Here is a 15,853-nt window from a genome sequence, read left to right on the forward strand (position 1 = left end):
GTGGCTCACTCAAACGGGAGCGTCCGGTCCTTTTCCGAAAGGAAGAAAAAAAAGAAAGCGTTTAGTGAAACTTGGAAGGCACGACCAAGATGGAAGATGGAACTGTGGACAACCTTGTGGCCTTTATCGTCACAGTAAAAATGCTCATGAAGACAGGGACGTGCTAACCGCTAGTAGGCGTTTTTGATTGATCCCCGAATGAAATGATAACCGAATTGCAATATTCCGTGACCAAAGGCATAAGCACAAACGCGAATCCTATAACGTGGATGTGCACCGTGGACGATTAGCACTTTTGGCCTTTGCTCCCCGCAACCCATCACCTCGGGCCCACACACACGCCATCCCAGCAGAGTATTCCCAGCACCGAAAGCTCGAAGCGCCGCTCTGTCAGTGGCAGAAGCGCTCCCGCCGGTGCAGTTCCCACAAAACACCAGGGGCAGAATCGTCTCCAGAGCGATGGCTCATGACTCCGCCGACCACGCCGTTTGAAAAAGGGCTCCCGACACGCCGGCCCCGCGGGCATGTGACCCTCTCCCACGCAGCTCCCCATGCGAGAGGCCCCACACGCCGTACCATCCTCGATGTCCGCCACGTGTCGCCGCGGCGGATCCGACGGCAGCCGCTGCGTCGCGCGGCGGGCGCAGCTGGAGCCTGGAGGGGAGGGCGGAGCGCGTTCCCACCGCCATTGGCCGGTCCACACTCCACAGTCCACCCCCACTCCGCGCACCTGCGCCGCGACGTCCGGCCACCACTAACGTTTCGACCGTTACATTGGGGCCCGTCCCCCGACGTTGCCGCGCGCGCCCTGACGTCGTCAACGACGTCCGGGTCGGTGAGCGGAGCGCAGCTGCGTCCTCCCGTTGTGGCTTACGGGGGAGGTATTAACGGAAAGAAAGGAAACGGACGACCAAAGAGGATGGGCCCAGCGACAGCGAGCGGGCCCACCGTAACGACGGTGTTTTGCGCGTAGGTCCTTGTATTATAGGTAGAAGGTGCATTTATTTGCAGTAACTTAAGGAGCTCACTGCACCGAAATAAGAAAGATAATTAACGATGCTGCATGGTAAATAGAAACTTTGTTCTAGAATCAATTGTGTCCTTTTTGTTCCGATAGTGTGCATCAGTTTTAAAAGCACCTGATCAAAACGAGTTATTACTAGTGTAGGATCGGACGATCGGTCTTTTCTTTCTTTCCTTATTTATGGAAGGGTTGATCTCGTTCTCGTTCCATGATATTACCGAGACAACCGAGGGCTGACCTGCAAAATCAGCCGTCCCCTTCCCGTTTATTCGAAGGCAGTGTGGGTTTAGTAATTCTGCCAGTACGGTCATAGGCTTTGTCCCTTTCCTCCTCCTCGGCTCCCCCTTCCTCTTCCCCCCCTCGCCCACTCGGTTCCGTTTCACGCTCCCGTCGCTATCGCCCAGCGCGCAGCTCGCAGAATTCCTCGCGTCATTCGTTTGAAGGAATTCAAATCCAGGCGCTCGCGTCTCCCGACCAGCGACAAATCCGCGCGCCGATTCGGCTCCCAGGTGAGCATTCCCCCCTGCACGATTCAGCTCCCATTCCCTCGAATTCCCACTGTTTTTTTTTTAAATCTGCGGGTGAGTTTTTTTTTTGTGATTTTCTCAGTGTGGGAATCACTCGCATTTGGTGCGGGTGGCTCGGGATTTTTCTGATTTTTGCTTGATTTGTTCGCCCGTTTCAGTCGGAATCCGCGTGCGCTCGTCATGTTCACGGAGGGGCTAGATCGCGACGCGCTCAAGTGGGTTCGAGAGGTGAGTGAGCTCGCCGCGCCGCCGAACCCTAGCTGATTTGAGTTGCCGCGGCCTGGGTTTCCGTCTTTGACGCGTGTTTTCTGTGCCTGGTGGTGTTGGCTTGTGCCAATGCGGCGGCAGGGCCAGGGAGCGGCGGCGCTACACAGCCACGACCGCATGGACGCGCTCCGCGCCGTGCGCGGCGCGGCCGGCCGCGGCGGGCTAGGCATGCCGTCGCCGGAGAAGTTCCGGAGCGGGCACATGACGCGAGGCACGGCAGTGCCGCTGACACGCTCCTCGCTGCGCAGCGACGATGGCAGCGCCGCCTCGGGATCCGACATGGACGAGTCGTCGGACAACGAGGAGATTGAGGTCTGCAGCGGCAGGTACTCAGTGGACTCGTCGCCCCGCCGCGACGACGTGACCCGACGCACTGGCATTCCCATCTACCGCTACGCCACCATGCCTGGGCAACAGCACTACTACTCCACTGATGATGGTTACTCGGATTTGAGCTCTTCACGAGACACGGCACTGCCAAGAGCTAAGGCGCAGCCGTTGCAACGGCCGCAGGCCCGTGTTGTTGGGTATGTTGACGAGGAATACTCAGACTCTGCAGCCAGCTCTGAATTTTCTAGCCAGGTGGAAGGGCGGAGCAACGGTGTGATCTCCAAAGGTGGGTATGCATCAGAGTACTCCCATACTGGCCCAGCCCGAAGAGAGGTGAACAATGTGGTTCAGAAGACTCGTGCAGTGGCTGCAGAGAATTACAACCGCAATAAGCCTCTAAATTCGAAAGCATACCAGCCAGACAGCTATTCTTCTCATGTCCCTGCTCGAGAGGATGCGAAATCAACACATAAATTGGTTAGTTTTCTTTGTTTATCTACAAAGCATTTCCATTCATTCACCATGTTTCTCTATGTGATACACAGTCTGTTAGTTCCATTTTGTCTCAAGTTGGGGTTGCATTTAAAAGTGTGTGAACTGGGAATATGTTAAGTATCTCAACAAATAATATACCTGTTAAATAAGATAATTGACAGACATCACATAATTAGAATGTAGATTTTTCATATTTATCCAGAAATAATTTTTCAAGCCAAGTTGTTCAATACATAGTTATTTACATGATTCTGAGAAACTACAGATTTAATTAACTTTGAAATGCTTTAACGAATATTCTAGTTATTGATCAACTGATTCTCTGGACACTACCACTATTTCTTTTAACGTCAATAATTCCCATTCCGTGTGTAAGCCACCCCGTGACGCTATTGAAGGCTAACACCCTTATGCATTTACTAGGACAATGTTCTGGATAATCCATGTAGAAAATTTGCTTCTGAATGCTCCAGAAGGAATACAATGCTCTTTTTATTGCCATGATCAACGTGGAATGTTTAAATAGCATGGCAACTAACTCTCAACTGGTTGAAACTGCCATTTTTCTGGTTCTAGGCATAGTGTACTATATAGCACCCAAAGTTTCTACCAAAATTTGGGCTGTCTTGGGGGCATCTCTTGATTCTAGGCATATTCTTGCTGGGGTCTGATGTCTTCCAAAGTCCAAACAAAAAGGCTAAGGCTGCGTTTGGATGTAGATATTGTAGCCTAGAATTCGGAATTGGCATTGGTACATCCAAATTTCAGCTGTTTGGATGGTCTTGGCATTGATGGCTGGAATCTTAACCCAATACCAAACGGCATTTGTTATACAACCTCACCCCCTCCCGCAATGTCGAGGCATGCTGCTCCGTATTGGGCGGAATCGCCCTCCCCAGTCCCCATCTCTCTCTCTCTCTCTCTCTCTCTCTCTCTCTCTCTCTCTCTCTCTCCGCCGCCCTCTGGCATGGGGCTCCACCCGAGGGCCGAGCGCGGGCCGAGGTGGACGGATCCGATGCGACTGGGGGCAGCGGCTTCGGAGGAGAAGGACGAGGCGCGGCTCCGGCGGAGAAGGACGGGGCGCTGCGGCTCCGGTGGAGAGGGAGGGGCGCGGCAGCTTCGGCGGAGACGGAGGGGCGCGGCGGCTCGCGGCTCTGGCGGAGAGGGAGGGGCGCGGCGGCTCAGGCGGAGAAAGATGCACGCGGCGGGTCAGGCGGAGAAAGATGCACGGCGGCTCCGGCGGAGAAGGACGAGCGCGGTGGCTCCAGCGGAGAAGACGGGGAGCGCGATGTGAGGGTGGCGCGACCTTCTCCAGCGAGGCAACAATGTGGCATTGGGTGAGCTCCGGTGAGTGTGGCATGGTCTTCTCCGGCGAGGCGAGGGTGTGATATGGGTGCTCCACCCCGGGCGAGCTTGAGCTTCACCTTGGGTGAGCTCCGCCGGTAGCCACGGGCCAGGTTGACATCCGCTGCCGGATTTGGTATGGCTGGGGTGGAGGGGAGGAGAAGGTCAATTCTCAATTTCACGACATGTGCATGCAAACATGAATTGGTATTAGCCATTTCATTGGATTCCAACAACCAATTTCATCTACATCCAAACAATAGATTTGGCATTGTAACCCATTTCCAATACTAGTCTGCTTTGATATCGGTACCCAATTCAATTCCGGCGGCTCAATATCTACATCCAAACGCAGCCTAAATCAGCTGGGGTCTGGGGTCTGATGTTTCTTGCTTTGTCATTCACCAATGACATTATCTATCATCTTTGAAAATAAACTTCTAGTTACAGCATGAAATGGTTCTTACAGAATCCTATGTGTTGATCGCACTAATTTCTTGATGTGACTTTCTTAAAGCTGTTCAAGTTTGATAATATGTTTTATGCGCAGGATGGGTCGTCTGATGTCCCCAGTGCACCTCCAATACACGATTATGAACAGGATCATCGTCCAGTTACTCACAATGATACCAGATCTTGTGCTAATGCGAATTCCGCTGATGGCTTATCTGCCAAAATTGAAGAACACCAAGAAGTTAATAGGGGAGCTAACCTAGCTGACAAAAATGACAGGTAGCCTGTGCAACATGTCCTAAAATGCATTTTTTTAATGGAATGAAATGTTTCGTTCTGTTTACTCATCCTTCTAGCTGTTATTTTTCCTGCTATGCAGGGGCACCTTGAATGGAGGACACACAAGCAAGCCATCTAGTTCAATTCCTCTTCGAGTCCCAACATTTCATGCTAGGTATTTTTTTTGTATTAAAGAACAACTATTCAAATAAATATAGAGTGGAATCACTTTTAACACATTTCTTAAACTTTTTTATAGTCTGCAGGGTCCCTGGTATTCAGTACTTGCTTATGATGCTTGTGTCCGCCTGTGCCTTCATGCATGGGCTAGAGGCTGTATGGAAGCTCCAGTTTTTCTGGAAAATGAATGCACACTCTTGAGAAATACATTCAGGTGAGTTAACTCTTGCACATAATTTAAGATGGCTCACTAAAACCAAACAGGCTATAATTATCATTAGATATTGTTACTGCCTCTTGCAACTGCCAGTTCTGTGGATGGCCATTACTCTGTGTTTTGTATTTTTAGAGCCAGCTGTCCGCAAGTACCAAAAAATTTTACGGAGAACAATGCATTAGTTTTAAGTTCTATTCTGGAAGCAAAATACGCCCCCAGAACCATGCAACCTCCACTTGCTATTGCAGATTATAAAGAATTGAAGATACCGAATGGATTGAAGTTCTTCTTCCAGTGTCTACATTAATCTACATATGCTTTTTAAACTAACATAGTGTGATTATACCAGGAATAGCAAATTTCAGCTAGTCCCCCAGATATTATATTACTTTAAAAATGCTAATTTTGGCTGCCACATTCACCAACTTATTAGTTATCCATTGTCAGCTTATCATAGTGCAATATTCTAGTTTATGCCAGTTGTTCTACATGTCTTCTTTTGTTGTACTGCTAATGTAACACTTGAGTAAGCTCTGACATTCTTGTATGTTTCATTTAGCTTGCAAAATGTCTTGTTACAATCAGAAGAGGAGCTTATGTCGAAGCGCGCATCAGAGCTAGTTAGTGAAGGAGCTGCATCAAAGCCCAAGAAAACAATAGGCAAAATGAAGGTTCAAGGTACAAAAATCAATATATTCTTTCCATTTGCATACCCTATCTGTCCGCTATTTTTTGTTTATTATTCATGAAGACCTCTACGAAATTATCACATCCTATCAGTTGTTAATTTGTTAAACTGTTGCATGTGACCAGTTTAGACTAATACATAAAATGCTGAGGCATTAATGCTAACTTAATATCATTCTGATTGCAGTTCGCAAAGTTCGGATGTCTGTAGATATGCCTTCTGGTTGCAACTTTTCATCATTGCCAATGGTGAAATTGGATTCTGTCCGGTACCGTTTATCCAATGTACAATCCACGCTTTCATCAGGATGGGAGTCTGTACGGAGAGTTCGAGTTTTACCACAGCTTCCTGCTAACAGTTCGTTCTCAAAACATAGCTTAGCATACATGCAAGCAAGTGCTCAGTATATCAAGCAGGTGTCCGGTCTGTTAAAGGTTGGTGTGACTACTCTGCGGAGCAGTACATCCTATGAAGCGCCACAAGGTTAATATTCTTTACTTCTCCCATAGACTTCAGCCTCTTGAATTAGCCTCATGATGTTTTTTCTTTCCTCAGAGACATACTCCTGCCAACTGAGGCTTAAAAGTTCACCTGAAGATGATGTGGTACCTATGCAGCCAGGATCTGGTGAAACTCATGTCTTGTATGTGCAAGAGAAGTTCCTAAAATAGCTATGTCACCATTCATTCATTTACTCTGCATGCTACTTTCAGCTCGTTATGTATTTGTCAAAACCTACTCTTGTAGGAACAAAATTAGTCAAGCTGACTATTTATGTCGATATTTCAGCTTTCCTGATAGCCTTGGAGATGATTTGATCATCGATGTGTCTGATTCAAAGGGAAAACCCTGTGGTCGTGTTGTTGCTCAAGTTGCTACAATGGCTGAGGATCCTGTAAGACTTTACGAACCATTTTGCTACTTGTTGCCAAAGTTGTTTATCAAAAATGGCTCTTGTTGACATGAGCAATAGCTAAGTGGAGTGTTACAAACCCATCAGCCCCTGAGTTCGATTGGATCGACACAGGGGCTGGTTCCCTAAATAAAAATCATTGCCTCTCGCATGTGAATCTACAATGGGAATGTGACGTACCCGTCACCTTTGGGGCCTTGGATGCTTTTGTAGATTTTTCTTAGTGTAGTTGTAGGTCTGGTGTGTACATCGAGTGTCAATGAGAGAGAGACAGTGATTGGTGTCAGTATGCGCATGTTGCCATGTTCAGATACTACTACCCTACCCAGTAGGGTCATAAAAAATCGGCTCTTGTTTGTGTTCATACCCTGTTGTTCTCAATGCGTCATATAACTTTTGTGCCTCAATAAAACTAATTCTCCTCTAAAAACATCAAAATTTCTTTGTGTAGGCTGACAAGCTGCGCTGGTGGTCAATATATCGGGAACCTGAGCATGAACTTGTGGGTCGCATACAACTATATATCCACTATACCACTGCTGCTGATGAGAACAACATGAAGGTACAGATGCTGCCAATTCAGCTCTCTGAATATGTTACATATTTATCTAATGTAATTTGTTGGCCTTAGTTCATGGTAGACTGTAACCAGCTCACATGCTATTACTATATTCGTTTATTGGTGGTTAATTTACTAGAGATGTAAATGTCACAGTAGTTGAAGGCTCGCAAGCTGCTGTTTTGATTCTTATTAACCTGACAATAACAGTATCTGGATCAGCTCATCTCTGGCTTGATGGTGTATGATAGTTTTTTTATTGGAAAGGTTATATCAAATTTATCTTAGATTTTCTCAAAAGGCTTGTTACTTGCCAAACATTTTACTCCCTCCGATCACAAATATAAGCAGTTTAGGACATCGACAATGTCTACTAGGTGCAACTTTGGCCACCAATTTCTGTAAAAATATGTTATTTTGAATATAAAAGGTTACATATATTAGTAAATCATTTCTAATGATGAATCTAGTAGCATGAACCTTATGCTGGAGAACTATTTGTATTTTTAGCTATTGATGGTCAAAGCTAAACAATTTTGACTTAAGACAATCAGAACTGAATTTGGCACTATCTGTAGTTCTGAGTTTTGACATACTAAGAGCACCTTCAGTGTGAAATCATATTATTCTTAAATATCTCTTAGCAAAGAATAATGGAACTAGAGAGTCTGCAAACTTTGTTGGATTTAATACAAAAGACAAGGTGGCCCTTTTCAAAATATAAATCATGTAAGACCTGAATTAATAATCATTTCACAAGTGTTACAAGTTTGGCAATAGCATTTAAATGTTACTATATACTCCGTACTGATTGAAGGAATACTGCTCTGTTTTCACTTGCTGGACAATAATGGTTGTCTCTTTATTAATAGCCATTCTTTGCTCTGTAGTATGGTTCTGTTGCAGAAACTGTGGCATATGATATCGTTTTGGAGGTTGCAATGAAAGCACAGCACATTCAACAACGGAACCTAGTCGTGCATGGCTCTTGGAAGTGGTTGTTGACAGAATTTGCATTGTATTATGGTGTTTCAGACGCCTACACGAAGTTGAGGTGCTTCCCTATTTACTGGGCTCCAGTCTTTTCTATCTTCTACTTTACCTTGAGAGCTGTGGAATACTTTATTTGAATCTAATGTCCTTAGGCAAAGCACATGTCAATTATTTTATTATGTTATGTGTGCTCTTGTACTTGATATAGCAAAATGAGGGCATTGCTCAAAAGGGTTATGTGCTAGTTGCTTAGATTTTAGAATTTATTAAGGGCCTGCTTGGATCCACCGGACTAAAGTTTAGTCCCGTCACATCGGATGTTTGGACATCAATTAGGAGTATTAAATGAAGGCTAATTATAAAACCAATTGCATAAATTGAGGCTAATTCATGAGATGAATCTATTAAGCCTAATTAATCCATCATTAGCACATGTTTACTGTAGCAAACATGGTCAAATCATGGACTAATTAGGCTTAATGGATCCGCCTCATGAATGAGCCTCCATTTATGCAATTAGTTTTGTAATTAGCCTATATTTAATACTTCTAATTGGTGTCCAAACATCCGATGTGACAGGGACTAAATTTAGTCCCTCTCATCCAAACAGGCCCTAAATTGCTGTAAACCCCTCCTCATTTCTTGTCCTTTTTTCTTTCTTTTTTTTTGTGTGTTCTTCTAAGAGAATGCTGGCTGCTATACTTGTATAGGTATCTCTCTTATATCATGGATGTTGCAACCCCTACTGCTGATTGGCTCAATCTAGTTCACGAGCTTTTGTTACCTATACTGATGAAGAACCACGGTACTGCTACATTGAGCCACCAAGAGGTATATTTCTCTCACTGTGTTTTCGGGCATGGCAACACATTTCCTAGGTTTAGTCAATGTTAGATTGTTTGATCAAATTAATTTACTTAGCTGAAATAAATTAAATTCTTCTTCTTTGACTTTTGTATTGTTATTATCTATCTGAATGCTGCTGTGACAAACATCTCACTATTGATTGACTGGTATTTCTTCACACAGAACCGAATACTGGGGGAAGTTGAGGAGCAAATTGAACAAACTCTAGCTATGGTTTTTGAGAATTACAAATCGCTAGATGAGTCTATACCATCGGGTTTGGCGGAAGATTTTAGACCTCCAACTGGATTGGCTGCTGCTGCACTGGAACCAGCTATTAAGCTGTACAGTCTTCTACATGACGTTCTATCTCCGGAGGCTCAACTAAGATTGTGTGGTTACTTCCAGGTCATTATTCAACTGTTCAATAAATAAATGGTACATTATGTTCTCTACTTGGAACTTATGTTGTATGTTTTAATTCATGTCCAGGCAGCTGCCAGGAAGCGATCGAGGCGACACATGCTTGAGACTGATGAGTATGTAACAGGAAATTCAGAAGGCATCAGGGTGGATTTGGTAACGGTTACCACGGCTTACCAGAAGATGAAATCATTATGCAACAATTTGCGCAATGAAATTTTTACCGATATTGATATTCATAATCAGCACATACTTCCGAGGTAAGTGACCTCATCCAAGGTTCAGTACCAATCAGCTGTAATGTTATAGCCTGCTGTACACCTTCTAAGCACGGAACATTATGTACAGTCTATAGGAAATATCCGCTATAGCTTGTTGCTTGTTCTTCCTGCTCTTTTGTTTTGACATGTTTTCGTTTCTCTTCGGTTTTTTGCTTCCACAGTTTTGTTGACCTCCCAAATTTAGCTGCCGCCATATATAGTGTGGAGCTGTCAAATAGACTACGTGCTTTTCTTGTTGCATGCCCTCCTGCTGGCCCTGCATCACCTGTTGCTGATTTGGTGATTGCTACAGCTGACTTTCAGAAGGATCTTGCTAGCTGGAATATCTGGTAACTTTCTTCACTTGTAAATCTAAATCAAGTCTTATTATTTTATTTGCGTCATGCCTTATATATGTTTGAATTTTGCACAGCCCTATAAAAGCAGGTGTTGATGCAAAAGAGTTGTTCCATTTATACATTGTATTATGGATTGAAGACAAGCGCAGGATGTTACTGGAAAATTGCAGACTGGATAAGGTAGGTGCTAAGTTTTTATTTGCAGAGCACAGATTCCTAACATCATGAAATTGAAAGGTGGCTAATGGTCAATCTTCTTTCATAGATTCCATAATGTTGGTTGTGCTTTTTTTTTCCTACCATGGCAGCACATTGGGCATGCTTCCATGCGTGCACATGCAGAAATGTGTTTCGTAGTTATAAATTAGACAGTCGTGGAAATGTTTGCTTAATATTACTTGTAGTGCCATTAGGAACAGGGCAGATAAAATGCATATAAACTTATCCGTAATTTATTTTCAAAAGATTTTAGTGTGTCCAAAACAATTATTGTGTAGAGTGCGGCCAAATTTTCATTATTTACTCTTCTGGATCTCATTGCACACTACCTTTGCCAATTATCAGGTCAAATGGTCAGGAGTTAGGACTCAGCATATGACAACACCTTTTGTGGATGAGATGTATGATTTACTGAAGAATACATTGACAGAGTATGAAGTTATCATTTGCCGATGGCCAGAATACATATTTGTTCTTGAGAATGTATGTCAGAAACTCTGGATTCTCTTACAGATTCTTCAATTACTGTATTTGTATCAGAATGAAATCTGACTTACCATGAATTTTTCTTATTCCTTGAAACAAAAGGCCATTGCAGATGTTGAGAAAGCGGTGATTGAGTCTCTGGAAAAACAGTATGCGGATGTTTTAGCTCCACTCAAGGATTGTATTGCACCAAAGAAATTTGGCCTCAAAGTTGTCCAGAAACTCACAAAGCGCAATTCAACGGTGCCCTATACTGTACCGGAAGATGTAAGTTTTGGTAGTAATTCATGTTTATCAGAACTTCAATTATTAATATCTGACCCCCTATCTGGTTTTAGCTTGGCATTCTCTTGAATACATTGAAAAGACTACTTGATGTTTTGCGGCCTCGGATTGAGAGTCACCTGAAGTCGTGGAGTTCTTGTATACCTAATGGAGGAAATTCTGCAGCCATTGGAGAAAAACTTAGTGAAGTTACTGTGACATTGAGAGCTAAATTCCGAAATTACATGCAAGCAGTTGTTGAGAAGCTTTCGGAGAATGTGAGTGTGTTTCTGTCTTGTTACTTTTTCCTGATCTCGGCTTGTTACGAATTCTTGTGAATCTAATGATCTGGACACAAAACTTATCATGTCATAAACCAAGTCATGTTTCATCCATAGCTCTACTTGAAAAAGAAATTTGCTTCATGAATTATCTTTATCCATGCTGCAACTGCAAGTTCTGGCATGGGTCTGCTTGCACGAAACCAAGATTTAGTTGCTGAATGTAAATTTATCATTATAATACTCGAAATGATCTTCTGCTGAATAAATTTCTATTTGCTGCAAGCTCCAGTGCAGATCTGCCAGTATGAGACCAGAACTATGAATTCTTCCTGTTGTTCGGTTAATCCCCTCCCCAAGGGGATTGAGAGGGATTTTGACTTGTTAGGGATTTAATCCCTCCCAATCCCCTTCAAACCGAACAAGCCCTCATTTGATCTTGATCTTGTTATAGTATTGAGGTTCTATGTAGGTGCGATTTCATGTATGATCATTTTGTAGCGATTCAAGCTTTTCTCAAACCAAGTCACTGATCTAGTTATATTCTTATGGATAGGTCTTACTGGCACTTTACAGTGTGATTGTGCAGTTACATTTGCTATAAACTCACAATATTCTTACCATTTGATGTTTTTGTGCAGACCCGTATGCAAAATACCACAAAGCTCAAAAAGATTATCCAGGATTCAAAAGAGTTGGTGATTGAATCTGATATCCGCAGCAGGATGCAGGCATTGAAGGATCAACTAATTGAAGCAATAAATCATGTGCACAAAGTCTCTGAAGTACATGTTTTTGTAGCCATATGCCGAGGTTTTTGGGACAGGATGGGACAGGTATATGAAGTATCAATAGTGACTGTCCATTTTCTTATCACTTCTGTTACTAATTTGATCAAGTTTTAGGACGTGCTGAGTTTCCTGGAGAATCGCAAAGAAAATAAAGCCTGGTATAAAGGCGCACGAATCGCGGTCTCGGTAAGCTCATGTTCCCACAGCCCCCCATATAACGTATTGCCAATCTTTGTATTCGCATTTTGCTTCAATGCTCTTTATCTTGACTATAGTCTAATAAAACCTGTTAATCTGACAGGTATTGGATGATACTTTTGCATCCCAGCTGCAACAACTGCTCGGCAATACACTCCCACCGAAGGACCTAGAGCCACCCAGATCCATCATGGAAGTTCGCTCTATTCTCTGCAAAGATGCACCCCGCCAGAAGAGTTCTAGCTTCTACTATTGATCAGTTTTTTTCTGTACATACTAGTCATGCGCATTGGAATGCCCATGCAACTTTTCTGGAAAATCAAAGGAGGTGTCGTGGAGAGAAAAGGTCATAATGAGGATGCTGGGATCGTTATAAAGAGAAATAGACCACTGAAGCCTACCGGAGGCTCCGTGGTGTACATGAAGCTAACTCTCGTCATGTTACACCATCAAAAAGTTTTGCTGGTTAACCGGGCATAGTTCCCATTGCCTGTGGGATGGTGGATGGGTCTATTGGTCTACATTCGGAAACTGGATTGCACTTTAGAGCGTAATTCAAGTAAACATTGTAGGTTAGCTTCATTGATAGCACCTAGCTGAGGTTAAGCGATTGCTCTGTTTTTGAACATGTTAACTGGTTGTTAGGAATTCTTTAAAGTGCATAAGCCTTTAAGTTTCAAGGTTACTAATGTCCCTGTATTGTATAGCAATAGCATATTGAAACAAGTGCATAAGCCTTTAAGTTTCAATATAAACCGTCGTATTCACAGTTTCAAGTATGATGGAGGTAGCTTGTCTTTGCTTGCTGCTTTCGCTGCAAGTTCAGTGTCACTGGCCTATCTGACAGGCCGCGTGTCCCATCCTCGAGCAATCAGCCACTCAAGTTTCCAAGCAAATCTATCGTAATCAGGCAGCACGTTTGTGCTTTTCCGGCACCGGTTTACTGTCAGTGACGAGAACTTGACTGAGAGTTGTACCACAAGAAATTCCATAAACTTGATATATCATGGCCACACTGTGTTAAAGTTTTACAGGATTTACTAAGAACACCAGTCTGCTGTATGTAGCATGAGGTGACAATGGATTTATTTCAGTACTTAAGAGGCAACGCAGATGCTCCATAGCTCCTTCCAGAATTGCACAGCGAATTACTGGGCACCGAGGACTTCAATCTCGAACAACAGCACCGAGTTTGGTTGAATTCCCCAGTCCGGAAATCCACCGGCTCCATAAGCATAGTCCGGGGTGCACTGAAGCAAGAGTACTCAAGTATCAGGTGCCAGGATACAGATAAGATAAATTATTTTGAACTACATAATACAAACTGCGATGCAGATTGTCACTTTATCAGGCAAAAATGCATTTCAAAAGGCCTAAAATCCACAATAAAAGCATGCTTTTTTTTTGTTTTTGAACAAGTTACTTCCATCAAGAGATAGAACTGCCATGAATATATAGCAGCACTTCAAAGTTGCAGTACAGATGAAATGCAAGCCGGAAGAGTAAAGCAAACACATTCAGGCAATCAAGCTGATTTAACATTTCAGGAGCATACCTGGATACGAGCAACTTCACCCACTTGCATGGTCATAACTCCCTCATCCCATCCTATAAGAAACAAAGCAGTTAGCACAACCTTGAAGGGTTTATACTTGGCTAATAGACCATGACTTTTGCAGGCCTGCGAAGTTTTGGCTTGTGATGTGAAATTGGACTGGGAGTCTGGGACTGGCCATGAACAATGACAGATCACTTCTGGGTGAAAAAGAACTAAAATGGTTCAAAGATGCCCAACAAGGCTTCATGAGAGTTACTACTTCATCAAGGAAAACATGACTGACAACCACAGCTTAAAGAGAATATAAGAATCAAAGGCAAACAGTGCAAATTTGGAGCTCTATCACAAGTAAAACAACATCAGAAGTAAGCTCTGCTCCATTTATTAATAAATATCGAAAGTACAAGTTTGATAAAAGAATGCAATATACAACAGGCCCGGAAGCAATCAGAGTGGTCAGACAATTGAACCCTTGGCAAACCATAAACCTAAGTAATGGACCATTAGAGGTGATGGCAATAGAACTAAACTATAGCAAATTAGGAATCTGTGTGAATATTTGAACTGAATAGCACTGTGACATGATTACCTTTGATCACTGAACCCAGACCAATGTTGAAACTGAATGGCTGCTGCCCTGGGTCCTTGGTGCTGAAAGGAACAACAGCAGAATATGAACATAGAACAGATTAAATTACTCACGTATACAAATACTCGACGAAAATCTGCAACACCCCACCCCCAAAAAACAGGAATTTACAAGAACAGAAAATATACCCATCATTGTACACATGCTTACAGCACAGATGCTACAGTTGGATGTAAAAACAAAGAAATAGATTTATCCTTTACCTCCAAAATTTCTTGGATAGATCACGATCCTTCCCTGCAGAAAACAGAATAGCAATAAACAAAGGTTAGCGAACAATTACTGTAGAGTAAATTGTGTTGTTGGTCATAGTAGAAAAGACGATTGTGTTGTTGCCTTGTTGGTCATAGAAAAGAGAAAGAGAAACGAATTATGGCGGCAAGTAAGGTTCGCCTGCAACTCTGAAAGTCTGAATCAGATCGATCTCAATCCTACGACTGAACTTTGCATCCTAAACATCTACGCCGAGGGGGGAAGCCGCCATTTATTCATCAAGGCTACTCTTTTGATCAGCATGAGATGGATCTAGAAGCATCTGAAGCTAAACCCAAAAGCGATGTGGATCCAAGAAGAACGGAGTAGAGCAGAGGTTTATGGGATGAAGGGAAGGGGCGAACCGTAGCCGGTGCAGTGGACGGTAACCTTCTGGCCCTTTGTCGGCTTGGGGCCGGTGCCGGCTCTCAGGATCTCCTTCTCGAAGCCCATCCTCCTCTTCTCCTCCGACTATCTCCTGAACTCGACGGCTTTCTGTGGGCGGCCGCGTTTCTGCTGTGTGTTGCGACCGGAGGTAGTGCGGCGATATTAATCCCGAGATGCTTTTATCAGTTTATCACCTCGGGATGTAAAGTGCACTTGTCTTTATGCCTAGCTACTTTTTTTCTCCGCCGTTCGATGGACATTTTTTAAGATCACATGAGAGACCAATTTGGGCTGTTTGGAAGAACTTCCTCCCAAACAGCTTTTACTTTTTTTTTTAAACAAAACGGCTTTGCTAGCGAAGGTAAAGGTGGTAGAATTAATTAATATTCAATAGATATATGTACCTAATGATATTTAAGAGGACAAAAACACATTATATTACTAAATATTTTAAGTGGTTTTTTCGAAGGCATTTAGCAAATGAATTAGCTTTTTTTGATGGCCACACATATGCCATCAAAATTAATCCTTGCAAAGGCTGCCACCGTGCTTCCTCCCTACATCCTTACTCTACCAGAGATATCACTGGAGAAGAGGAAGGCGTTGTGTGC

At 43.4% G+C, this 15,853-nt stretch overlaps 2 protein-coding genes across 2 annotated transcripts; one reads left to right on the forward strand and one right to left on the reverse strand.

Moving 5' to 3' along the window:
• The first annotated feature begins 1,367 nt into the window (after nucleotides 1-1,367).
• LOC112889980 lies at nucleotides 1,368-13,172 on the forward strand. The gene is made up of 23 exons (XM_025956800.1): nucleotides 1,368-1,533; nucleotides 1,710-1,779; nucleotides 1,900-2,625; nucleotides 4,538-4,719; nucleotides 4,820-4,894; nucleotides 4,979-5,113; nucleotides 5,676-5,794; nucleotides 5,991-6,287; nucleotides 6,360-6,447; nucleotides 6,594-6,699; nucleotides 7,169-7,279; nucleotides 8,167-8,330; nucleotides 8,980-9,100; nucleotides 9,299-9,523; nucleotides 9,608-9,798; nucleotides 9,981-10,148; nucleotides 10,232-10,337; nucleotides 10,722-10,859; nucleotides 10,965-11,129; nucleotides 11,201-11,404; nucleotides 12,049-12,243; nucleotides 12,313-12,384; nucleotides 12,500-13,172. Exons 2-23 carry the CDS (start codon nucleotides 1,732-1,734, stop codon nucleotides 12,650-12,652), a joined length of 3,789 nt encoding a protein of 1,262 aa, XP_025812585.1. The 5' UTR covers nucleotides 1,368-1,533; nucleotides 1,710-1,731; the 3' UTR covers nucleotides 12,653-13,172.
• Nucleotides 13,173-13,361: 189 nt separating this feature from the next.
• Nucleotides 13,362-15,411, reverse strand: LOC112889990 (peptidyl-prolyl cis-trans isomerase FKBP12). Its single transcript, XM_025956812.1, has 5 exons — nucleotides 15,221-15,411; nucleotides 14,807-14,840; nucleotides 14,544-14,605; nucleotides 13,952-14,004; nucleotides 13,362-13,646 (listed from the first exon to the last, which is right to left on the reverse strand). Exons 1-5 carry the CDS (start codon nucleotides 15,306-15,308, stop codon nucleotides 13,545-13,547), a joined length of 339 nt encoding a protein of 112 aa, XP_025812597.1. The 5' UTR covers nucleotides 15,309-15,411; the 3' UTR covers nucleotides 13,362-13,544.
• Between the last annotated feature and the right edge of the window lie 442 nt (nucleotides 15,412-15,853).

This window comes from Panicum hallii, chromosome 1, assembly GCF_002211085.1.
Source record: "Panicum hallii strain FIL2 chromosome 1, PHallii_v3.1, whole genome shotgun sequence".
Classification (NCBI taxonomy): Eukaryota; Viridiplantae; Streptophyta; class Magnoliopsida; order Poales; family Poaceae; genus Panicum; species Panicum hallii.